This window comes from Elaeis guineensis, chromosome 1 (genome assembly GCF_000442705.2).
Source record: "Elaeis guineensis isolate ETL-2024a chromosome 1, EG11, whole genome shotgun sequence".
Taxonomy (NCBI): Eukaryota; Viridiplantae; Streptophyta; class Magnoliopsida; order Arecales; family Arecaceae; genus Elaeis; species Elaeis guineensis.
Window position 1 is genome coordinate 104,399,630 of NC_025993.2, and position 12,439 is coordinate 104,412,068.

At 38.0% G+C, this 12,439-nt stretch overlaps 1 protein-coding gene across 3 annotated transcripts; it reads right to left on the reverse strand.

Moving 5' to 3' along the window:
* Nucleotides 1–3: 3 nt before the first annotated feature.
* LOC105038218 (serine/threonine-protein kinase D6PK) lies at nucleotides 4–5,950 on the reverse strand. Of its 3 annotated transcripts, none has more exons than XM_010913946.4 (4): nucleotides 5,549–5,950; nucleotides 5,191–5,315; nucleotides 2,020–3,825; nucleotides 4–1,121 (listed from the first exon to the last, which is right to left on the reverse strand). In XM_010913946.4, exons 3-4 carry the CDS (start codon nucleotides 3,621–3,623, stop codon nucleotides 263–265), a joined length of 2,463 nt encoding a protein of 820 aa, XP_010912248.1. In that variant the 5' UTR covers nucleotides 3,624–3,825; nucleotides 5,191–5,315; nucleotides 5,549–5,950; the 3' UTR covers nucleotides 4–262. The 3 variants fall into 3 exon arrangements, with proteins under 3 accessions (XP_010912248.1, XP_010912247.1, XP_010912246.1); XM_010913945.4 differs by having other exon boundaries at nucleotides 5,191–5,334; XM_010913944.4 differs by lacking the exon at nucleotides 5,191–5,315.
* Nucleotides 5,951–12,439: the final 6,489 nt, after the last annotated feature.

Below are 12,439 nucleotides of genomic sequence, written 5' to 3' on the forward strand. Positions count from 1 at the left end.
AAATAAAGGAAATAAAGGAGATGCATACTCCATATATATTGCGGCTACTTCAGATTCAGCTCCAAGTATTGCAGGACAAAACAGAAGTGGGTGATAGATTGACATTTTTCTTGATTCATATTCATGTTATTAACAAGAAATGAAAGCTTACTGCAATATAAGGATCTACATTTACATTGACAGCTATCACTTAAAATAATGAAAAAGGAGTGAAGAGACAGGCAACAGCTACCGAGTACGCTCCTCAGAGCAGACAACTCTGCTAAAATAGCTCAAACTCCACATCTTCTCCATTACTCCCAAAATCCAGGCATTTGCCTTCCTTTTTCTTGCGCATTGCAACTGGAGTTCCAACATCATAGCTTTTTGGTGTCTCAGGTGGTGCAGCACAGCGTATCAGGGCCCAATTCAGCCCTTCAAAGAATGGGTGCTGCTTAATCTCAGCTGCCCCTCTGACTGATCCCAGCCTATTCTCTGGTTCCTTTACGAGCAATCCTCTGATCAAATCCCTCGCATGGAAGCTAACAGTTGGGCTCTCAGGAAACCTCAAACTCAGAGAGATCACATTAGCCAAAGTTTCTTCGTTTCCTGGTCCCCTGAAGGGCGTCCTACCAAAAAGTAACTCATATAGAAAAATTCCAAAGGTCCACCAATCTACAGCACTTCCATGTCCATCTCCTCTGATAATCTCCGGGGCCAGATACTCATGAGTCCCAACAAAGGAGTTGGATCGTGCATCAGTGGGCTCCACCACAAGCTGTGGAAGCAGGCTGTCCTGGCCACCTAGGTCAGTTTTTAGCTTGTGGGTCTTTGCCATGGTAGAAGACACAAGACGGGGTGTGAAACAAGAAACATGAACCCAGGATGGTTGAAGGCAGAGAGGATCAATACAACTGTTTTCAGCACAAGGTCCCGACAGCTTCTTTACGGGCCCTTCTGTACCCAAGGACGAGGATCTGAGAAGGGTAGGGCTTACTGAACACCTCAGAGAAAGGTCAAAATCAGATAGCATGATGTGACCATCATCACGAACAAGGATGTTCTCTGGTTTGAGATCTCGATAAATCACCCCTAACATGTGTAGGTACTCCAGTGCAAGGAGGACTTCTGCAACATAAAACCTGTAGAAATGATTTCACAGCATGATTTTGTAGAATTAACAGTGTGCACACACTATTAAAGCATAATGAAAGAACATAAAAGCTACAAGTTGATTGCAAATATGATATTAACTTTGTGCTCTAAATTCAATTGTTACTGACTCTAAAGATGGCCATGTCCACAGTAGTTCTGATTCTTATCTGGCGTGGTAGGTGCTGTAGATAAATGATAGCTGAATTTTCTGACCAAGGTGTCATTTATGATTGTTCAGGTTCAGACAATTGTTTAAAAAGCAGCAATCAGTGTGCCACTCAAGAAGCTGCACATAAAAGTGCCTCAAACTGTTGCATTCTTCAAACGTACTTCAATCAGCCATGCATAGAGTTTCATGAGAACCAAATACATTTCAGAACTTTTTACAAGTTGGTTTATAAAACCTAAATCAGCAAGCAAATGTTTTATTGAATTACTGCAATTGGTGTCATCAGACAAAAATCTATTTGGGGCTGAGACTGGTTTCAACTAGTCAAATTATTGGTTTTGTCATGGTTCTGATTTATCAAAATATCCTTCTTTCTGAATTAAGTCAATGAGTTTATGTAAAAGGCTGTTTATGCCAGTTTCTTTCTTTCCTACTTTTGCAGAGTATAGTTTTAGTAAGGTTTACTTAATGTAGCTGGATTTACTATCAATGGTAGTGTCCCTACCAAAAAATCTAGAATGTTGCTAAAAGCTCTCTTCCTAGAACTCCCAACTAAGTGCAAGTAGGATTGGGATGATTAAAATAAAATAGCAAACAAAGCACCATTGCATTGCTTAAATGCAACTAAAAGGATCATGTTAACAGTTTCCATGATGCTTCCTTGATGGGCAAATGCAACTACTAAGCTGAATGTGATTTCAGTTGAAGATACCTACCGAGCAGCTGGTTCAGAAAAAAACTTTCCAGGTTGCTTCTGTCGGAGGACATGCAGGTCACCACCTGGACAATACTCCATGACTAGACACGAGAGGTTATCTGCCGTAAAATGGGCATATAAGGTAGGAAGGAACGGATGATCCAGCATTTGCAGGATCTCCCTTTCGGTTTGCGCTCTAAGCATCTTTTTTCTGCTCACCAGGAATTCAATATCCATGACTTTCAAGGCAAAGAACCATTCAGAACCAATTAGCTCGGCAAGATAAACAGTGCCAATATCACCACAACCAAGCCTTTTGAGAAGCTTAAAATTCTTCAATCCTAAGCTTCCCTGCTGCATCACAACATGGCGAATGGCTACCCATCTCGCATCCTTTGACATGTGAGGTCTACTACCATTACTGCTGGAACCACTCTGATGGCTCTCCTCACTGATGCTGGTGCTGCTATCACCAATGCTACTTTTAGAACTTTGAGAGCACTCCCCCTTTTCTCTCAATCTTGAGCATTCACTCATTTTCACACCAACAGCCCTACCACCACTGCAGTTATTTGGACTGCAATCTGGTTTGCTCGCACCACTGTCAATGTTTTCTGTGACAACTGCACCAGCAGGATTCATGCTGCTGGATGCTGGAGGCACAGATTCTTTCTGGCAACCTGACTTTGTTTTACTAGGAATAGCTGCACCAGCTTTGTCAACTTCTCCACATCTGATGGAACTACCTGATTTTGAAGCTGATTCCTTCTTTCCTTTCTTTCTACCACAGGTCTTGCTCCGAAATACTGGCTTGATCAGATGTGGACTTACTGCAGACTTGATTGATTCAGTGCCTTTCTGGGAGCTGGATACACAAGTTACGGAAATCGTCTTTCCCTTCTTCTCTATCTCTGCAGAAGCTGATAGATTTTTGCTGGTTTTTGCTGATGTAGGATTAAGCACATCTTGAATTCTGACTTTTGGTACCTTAGCTGTGTTGAGAACTGTCGAAAGAGGTGATGAAGCAGCATCTCGATTAGATGGTTCCAAGTTGCTTCTTTGACTGAAATCAGTAGCTTTTCCAGATGACTCCATGACAACTTTTTCAGGAACAATGGATATCTCTACTAAACTTCTTTTTTCTTCTTCTACTGAAAGATCAGAATCACTTGCTTGGACCACTACAGAGGCATAGAGTTTTTTAATAGTTCCAGCTTCAGAGCTACCAGATAAGCCAATTGGTTTTGATAACCTTTTCATAGCAGCCATCTCTGATGCCTGAGAAATGCACAACCTTCGCAGTGCTTGTTTCAAGGTCACTGATTCAGATATTCCTATTCCTGATGCTTGAGATATCCTGACTTTAACTGGCTTCTTAAGAGTACTCTTCTGCAGTAAGTCCACACCATCCTGGTGAGAAGGGCCAAGAACCCTTGGTGAGGTCCTGAGATCAATTGCCCTCAAAAGCCGATCAAGGTCATCCTCGACAGGTCGACCATGAGACTTAACATCTTCATCTGCTTTTGATTTAATACTAAGTGTCTTAGATCTATTCAAATGATGAACTGATTTTAATTCTTCATTTGATTCAACAATCTCAGAAATACCACCTGATGAACCCATTTTCTACGTGGCTGTACCAACCAAGATAACCTAGATAAGCGATTAAATAACTAACCCATGTCCCAGGAATCTGTCCAGTAGGTAATGAAGTACAATCAAGAAAAACCAAACTTTTTCATATAGATACTTTTCATACGTATCAATTACTATAGTTGAAGGGGGCCTTCAAAACAGCTTCTCAACATCAATGTGCACCACGATCCTGCACGAGGAGACCGCAATTAATTAAAAGGTTAAAATATTGAACATGCTGGTAGCTGAATTACAGTTAGCCTAAACAACAATACCATAGATTTAAAAGACAATGGATACCAATACATGAAAATAGAAATGATTCAGCAGTAGTTTTGAATTTTATTTATTGAAATAGTTACTTCTTCAACCATGTTAAAGAAATTTGAAACTGAAAATGCTTCCAACCAGGGACCCAACCTTAAATCAATTTAAACTAGGTAATGAACTATGTTTTGAGGTGAACAGGATTTAGAGTAAAATGCAAAAGTTTGCAAGTTTGCAGCCAAACAACATATAGAATTTATAATGTACATAATTGACTCTGAACACTAGTCATAAAAATTTATTCCTCAATTGTCGCTTTCTTTGGTGCTAAATTGAACATTCTTGGCTGTAAAACAATGTAAAGTTCCCCCTTAGCTTATCTCAGGTCTGAATAATTTTTATTTCTGGAAGTGTTTGGTCTAGCTTCTAACATTCATCATAAGAATATCAGATTTATGACAACACCAATTCAGCCAGACATAGATACTCTTTGAGTTATCAACTTTAATGACTTTTCCTACAAGTCAAAGTGTTACTCAAGCTTGACAAGATACACAACCCGATTAACTGAATTTGATTGGTTGAGTGCTTAATTTAAAATGTGCCTATTCCAGTTATTCATATCTGCAGACCAAAATGCCTAAAAATAATGGATGAAAACAACGAGTATTTGCGTTAACAGTGGAGCTTCTAGACACCCAAGACAGAACTTTGCATGACAGAAAACTCACAGCAGCCACCTGGTTAAAAATGCCAGTTTTTATTGTCAAAAGCTATTATGAGTGCTTAAAAGTTAAAGAGGCATGGCACTTTTGTTGCATCTCTGATGCAATTGCGATTCTGCACCATAATGAAATTTACCTTCTGGCTATCCGCGTGTGCTCCAGATTTCTGCTCCAACATTCTGATACATTTTTGACTATACATTGAGATATATTTTTGATCCATGACATTTACCAGAAGTCGCAACGTGGAGTTAAGTTATCTCAATGAAGCACAATTATGATCGTTTATGTTACTTTCACGGTCATAATTGTGAGTACCTTCGGTTCTAGATGTGAATAACTTGAGTTCTGATATCCAGACTTGAAATAAAAAGAAGAGGTTGCAAAACCTAATTTCCCAGAGACCTGCAGCCATTTTATTTCAAACCAATTCGACTGCATGAACTAAGTAGTCGAAGAAAATGGCTAGATTTTTTTAAAAGAAAAAAAATTAAAAAATAGATATCCACAATCCGCACTTAGTTCCACTAATTTTATAAGCACATAGTTTTCTTCTCACGAACCGATTCAACAGCATACACAGAAGATGGCGAATGACTAGAAATAGAAATGATGAGAGAGGGGAAGGGGTTCCACATTCCGCGCTCATTGCCGAATCCTTTCCAAACATGTAATTTTTCGCTTTTTCCTGCACACATTTCTCCATGCTGATCAACAACAACAGACCAAAGAAAAGAAGAAGAAATTAAAATCAAAAAGAAAAACAAGAGCTACCCCGAATTACAACGGATTTTTCTCTCCCCATCTAAAAAAAGGACAAAAAAAAAAGGAAAATTACTCCAGACAAAATCAACCAGTAAGAAGCAGTAGAGAAGCCGTAAAATCTCAGCTAAGAGAAGATAGAGAGAAGAAGAAGCTTACCAGGAAGACGTCTAGGAATGCCAGCAACAGCTCAGATCGCAAACCCAGTTCAACGATCTCGATCGAGTAGAGTGAGGAGAATGCGGGGTTCGATGGCTCCGAGATCGGCAATGGTGAAGAAACAGAGGAGAAGGAGAGGTCAGGATTAGGGTTAGGGTTGGGAAGCGGAGAAGAGGGAAAAAGCGGCAGTCGAAGACGCTCATCACGAGAAAGAGCAAGAGCAAAAATAATTAAAAAGAAAGAAACAAAACAAAGCAGCAAAAAAAAAAAAGAAAAAGAAAAAGAAAGCAAAGTTTAAAAAGAAAATGAGTGAAGCGAGGCGGAACAATAATAATAGTAACAATAAAGAAACAGATCGAAAACATCTCACGCTCCCGCTCCGCGGAAATATCGCGAGCTTCATAATTCAAGCTGGTGGGTCCCGCTTCGCTTGGGTGCACCGCTGGTGGAGTTTGGAAGAACTTTGGGTGGCCAGTGGGAGACCGAATTTTACTCATAAATTACGTTTGAATACCACCATTCATGATGGCATCACCACTCCGCGAGACAAGAAATGGAATGAGTACTTTCTTGCTATAAACATGAGCCAAATGGCGCCAATAGGACCCTGCCATCGTCCCCTTCGCTATCGAATGAACATTCTGTCTTTGGAATCGGTATTATAAATGTTGTCACACCAATGATTTATTTAATCCATAAAATAGTAGAGGTTACGGGGCTAGGTGCAGGTGTGAGCAAAAATCGGATTCAAATTGGATCGATAAAATCGAATTAAATTATAAATTTAATTTAATTTTAAATTTTATTTAATTTTATTTAATTAATTATTAATATATAAAAATAATTAAATTGATATAAATTTATAAATAAATAAAATTATTTTTAAATCGAATCAAATTGATTTTAATAAAACGATGACATTTTGATTAAGATATTATCCACATTAAAATATTAATATATTAAAAAATTATTTTAAATTTATGATATTATTTATCAATTTAATTTTATATTAATTAATTTTAAATTTTAAATAATTTATTTATTAAATTATTTATTTTTATTATAATGTATTAAAGATTTTTATCTTTATCTTTAATGATCATATTTGTTCAAAAATTTTATTTTATGAAATGATAATATCTAATATTAATTAAAATTATTTTATTTAATAAATTTTTTTGATAATATTTTTATATGAAAAAGAAATAGATCTTCGTGCATCACAAGATATATACACACACCCACGATTACGAGTGGGTCAAATCAATTCGTTTAAATTATATTAATTTAGTTTGATTTTAATTTTTTATTGATTTGATTTAATTTTTAAAATATTAAATTATTTAAAATTTATTCCATTAAAATTTAAATATTAAATTGATTTAAATCATGCTCACCCCAAGTAGGTGGACCAGAGGGCTGTTCAACGGTAAATAATTCGGTCTCCACGCAATCAAAGGCCACGATGGCATCTGACTACCTTGGACTTGGACGTAGCCTCTCCTGCTCCGGTGGAAAATGAGGAATGACGTGTCCATCCGTATTGGATGATCGCAGAGCCAGTTGGAATTAAATTTGATCTACTACCTACACTTAAACATCATATCAGTATACTATTGCCAGCCATGTATAATTTGTCTCGATGTAGGATTTGTTGTCGGCAAGAACCAGAATTTTGTTACCACTTGCCTTTCCTAACGAGTGATGGTTGATTATAGAGTTTCTTTTATTGCTGGTGCCTTTTGTGGTAAATTTTGGACATAAAATTTATGCTGGATCCAACGTCATTGGCAAAAAAGGTTAAAATTGTCCTACTGTCATTTTTAACTGGGCAATGCGCAGTTCAATTAGTGGTAGGTCCTACATGTAAAATAATTCTTGTTCGGACGAAAGAGAGAAATTTGAGATGTAGAAGAAACGCATATTATACAAGTTCAGACATATCTCACATGCGCTCTATCTGCACCATCTCTTTCGAGTAATATAACTCCAAACTGCATGACTGAATCCAGTTTAGATAATTTTTGGTTCTGGATGATAAATTCCCACATATATCCTTCCGGATTCTACTCACCACCGTACCACTTGCCATCGAATAGTTGGTTCGGACTTTCAACACGAATCCCAAGAAGCATTAGGTGATTCAAACCATGAGAGATTCAAACACATATGGATGGCTCAGTCCGGGCACTCCCCCGTTTGAAGAGTAATCTATCAATTTTTCTCTCCCTCGGTTTATCTAATTCACCTTCTATCACCTTCCAAGTTCTAATTTTGTGGTTTGAATCCTTAGGGGCATTCAGCACTTTACTTTTCGTCGTACTACCTAAAAAGGCTCAGCTGCCTAGCACTAATTCCACGCAAGAGAGAGAGGCTTTATTTATCAAGAATCCGGTTGCAATGATTAAATATGCTGATGGATACTTTGCTAATAGAGGTGAGAAAGATTAGGAGACAGATTTAAAATACAACCAAATATAACACATGACTTGGTCTCCAAATTATGCCTCATTTGAAAACGATAGTTCAGCGCAATCTTGATGATTGCACTACTTAACAGAGAACGCATAGCTTGTCTCATTTAGAACAAATAAAAAGGGCATCTGGGGAGCTTCTATCTGTCTCTCTCGCCTGGATAAACTGTCTTTGAGTTGGTCACAAAGAAAGGTGAGGAGAGAGGGGATCATACTCATTTACTCTTTTTTTTCTTTTTCTTTTTTTTTTTATTTTTTTAATCAATCATTCAATGAATTTAATTTCTCTTGTTTGAGATGTAAAATAGATCTGAGAACCACCAAGCGGTCTAAAAGCCATAATCAATTTCAAAGAGAAAGCTTAACAACGTCCAAATATTATTCTTTTGATATTTCACCATCGATGAAATAATTGATTGAAAATTTGCCCACCTTACCACAATCTGGGATTCCAAATCAGGCAATTACTGAATACCCAAAAAAAGAGATGAGGCAACTAGTACTTAGGGACCATCCTTTAACGCACTGAGCCGCCAGCATCACATTAATCAACCAATGAAGGTATCCATTTCAAGATCTACCATTACTTTCAGAACGGGTAAAACACGAGTAAAAAACAACATAGCTCTTCTGCTTCCAGCTCTCCCCTTCTCAACCTTGAAGAACTTCAAATTGATCGTTACAACATTTGAGAATGGTAACATCAGCTTAACTTTTTAACCCCTAGTTTATTATTATTATTTTTTTTTTTTTAAAAAGCCTGGTTAAGCGAGAACCAGCTTACGAGGCACTGGGTAAAGTGCTGGACGGCTAGGCCTCGGTCAGTGCGTAAGGCGTAGCAGCAAAAGCTTGGTTGTCCCTCGAGACTGGACGGCTAGGCCGTGTTCCCTTTTTTACCCCCTATGGCTGACCGACTCTCTTTGCTGATTGACCGTTAGGGCTCCGAGTTAACAACCTCCTTCAACCATTGTGCTTATTTCCGCAGTCCGCAGATGTGAATGTATCCAATTATCGTGACTCGTTACCCAAGCCGTGGGGAGCGGTGGAGGAAACAAGGGTCCCCGCCCCCCGACTATAAAATTTGTGACTTTAAGGTAGTGGAAATAAAAGTTATTGATTTTTTATCTGTATCTTCTGCGGAAACTGTTTGCGCCTTCAAGGTTATTCTAATCCGGGAAATCTGGGCCTTACTAGAATGTCCCCTAGTTACCGGTCAATCAATGTTAAAATAATGATTAGAGCAAAATAGAAGTTCTGAAGGTGCCTAAAAGGAATAGGTTCAATCATTTGATGGTTAGTTATCTTAAATCATTGGCCATTCTAGTAACTTTGCAGGAGGGTTTGTCTCCTATGTGGAGTTTATAGCTAGCGATAGGCACAGGGGCACGGCTGTGGTGGAGTCTCCAAACTGCAAAAGCTTTGAACCACTTTCTTATCACAAAAAAAAGAAAAAGGGGCTTTGAACCGCTTCTTTTAAATCCAATCGCTTTTACATTTTAAAATGTACAATAATAATTTGATATAAAAATTAGAAAGATTTTACTTATTTCTTCCAACTCAAATCCCTCACAAATATTTAGTCGGTTCTGTATTTTCATGTATCACCAAAGTAATTTGCTTGAGAGTTCAGCCAAGTTTAACATCAATAGAGAGTGGGTTGAGCTCAACTCTTCCTTGAATCTGATACACCAAGCAGCATCGAGACATGCTATCGCACAAGGACAGGAGTTAAGGAATCTTGCCATCCGATGATTGGATTGCCAAGGGATGAAATGGGATGACTAATTTGATTAAAAGTCATATAGGGCTGGACAGATCTCAATGCCATGGGGTGGATCGGATAGCCAGTGCATCAGATGGATCTGACGCATATGAGTTCAATATCATAGAGTTTAACTGCTGCTCTGTTTTGCTCTTATTCGTATCTCCTTGCGGTGATACTGATCACTCCAACAATGTAACCAAAAGAAACAAAAGAACTGTCCAGCACCCACAGCGAGTTGCCAATCTTGCTGATGATGCGCCCAAACACGCAGGGCAAATCACCAAATAAGCCAACCCCAACTCGGGTTTAAATATTTCTCAGCTCCTAACAGCCGCAAAAACACGACTCCAGCCAGCATGCTACCATATTACTTCAAGCATCAGACGTTTCCACGTATGCTGTAAAGTGCTCTATTAGAAGAGGCATAATAACAAACTCAGAAATAGTACTAAAAATAATCATCACATCTGAACTCTCATACCTTAATCACTATAAACTCTTCCTTCATATAATAAATATCCAATTCGTACATTAACATGTGTAACCTTTGGCTTGAGTGAGAAAGATGCTGTTTGCTTGGAAACCAAAACCGTTATACATAAAATAAAAATTGGCAGCAATTGAACATTTGCTTTATCATGGGTGATACCAAACCACAAGCATATATAAAGAACTACATCTGTCTGTTTAGTATTCACTTCTACGCATATGCAGCTCTACTTACCAGAGTTCTGCCGAACATTGCTCTGAATTCATACTAGTTCAGTTCTCAGGTCAGGCTTTCTCTAACATATCCATCCTTTTTCATTCCAGGTCCACCACAAATGCCAATAAGCATGCAGAAAGGAATACATGAATCAAAATTTCTGATTGACAGGGAATGATAAAGAAGTCCAAATAAAACCAGCAAACCATCTCTCATGACAAGTAGTTACCAGGCAGATATTGGTGATTTAAGAGGTAAAACTAAGTATTTACCCACTATAACTGCCTCACAAAGAGGTTGACTGGTCATCCATGACAAGGCCTTATAATTTTTCCGGACCTTGGATCAACCTGGTCTCAGAATCGGATCCATGTTATGGACAAGTCTAGAGGCAGAGATTTCAAGTACAGGTCAGAACTGGGTATGCTCAATGCACCTTAGGCACTATGATCATTGGTTTCCATAACAATAAAATGTATGGAGAATATATGTAATGGACAAGTGCATAAAATGTCTTTTTCTATGCACATGTCCAGCAAATTTAGTAGAAATGGAACACCCGGTAATGTCACATCTAGTCTCTCAACCCATATAACTGGGACAAGGGTAGTTGATTATTGCTTGATGCAGGATCATGAGGCTCTATCATCTAGTGAGGCACTGATTTCCAGGTCCATATCAAACAATACTACTACAAGGAAAATAATAGTAATTGACATCGGTGACAGAAAAGTACAGATGGTGGTGCCTCCACAAGATTGTTAAGATAACAAATGTGGTCCCCTGCATGCAAAATGGAGGAAAAAAAAGAGAGAGAAGGATGAAGGTCCCTTATGAATCAGTGCCATTTCATAAGAGCAATGATTGAAAAGATGTGCAAGAATGCTCCTACATCACTTATCCTACCTGTATATTTAGGATCTGTTGTGTCTGTTGAAGCTAACTACTGCCAATGAAGTGATTTCTTCAGTTTTAAGTTCCAAGCTCCTCTGAATTGGGATGCATTCACATCTTCTCTTATGCACACTTCAGACGATTGAATTCTTGCAGTCCAACTGCCCTTGGCAATGTCTACAAAATCATTCCAGAAAGAAAAACAAATCATAGCTCTTATGTCTTGTTGTTCAGTTCAGTGGACCTTCATGTGACACTTCAGGGTGTTCACTTCATGATGTAGTGGATTGAGACTATCTTTAGTCATGGAAATCATTATTATTATCATCTTCTCCCTCATTTTTTATTGTCATGTTATTAGCCTCCAAGGGGAATTAACCTGCTTGTAGAGATCAACCAAAAAGATCAAGGATTCAGCTCAAAAAGTTTTCATATAAACCTCATTTCCCCATTGTGTGAAGGATATAATTTGTAATGGGCCATGAGGAAAAAACAAGAAGGGAAAAGGATGGAGGCAGATAACAAGAATTAATGATCAAAAGATATACAAAAAACATCAGTAGTATAAAACCAACTAACCTCCACAAATATATGTTTTAGTAGATAAAGGAACAACAAACAAGGAAAGGATAATTTAGAGTTTGCTTTCCTACTAAACGTTGCATCAATTCTTACATACTAAGGCGGGATCAAAATAAAGAAAGTAGGTTAGATTACACTAGAGAGAGAGAGAGAGAGAAGAGGGAGAAAGGAAAGTAGGTTGTGGTTGAAAGTGTATATGGTTATCTGTGGTTTCTGGTAAAGCCTATTAAATATTAATAACATATTCTAGAAGGCAAAACATGATCATATTTTTTTAACAGATTCTTAGTCCCAAAAAGAAGAAATAATACTACTGTAATTTCAATGTCCAATAAGAGTGGAAAAATTAAGGAAAAGAGAAAAGGAAAAACAAGGATGGCCACACAAAATCCACTCCAACAAGCAATGGCAGCAATAGCGATCCAACTGTTAATTCATCAAATTGCCAGTAAAATTCTCACAAAGCTAAT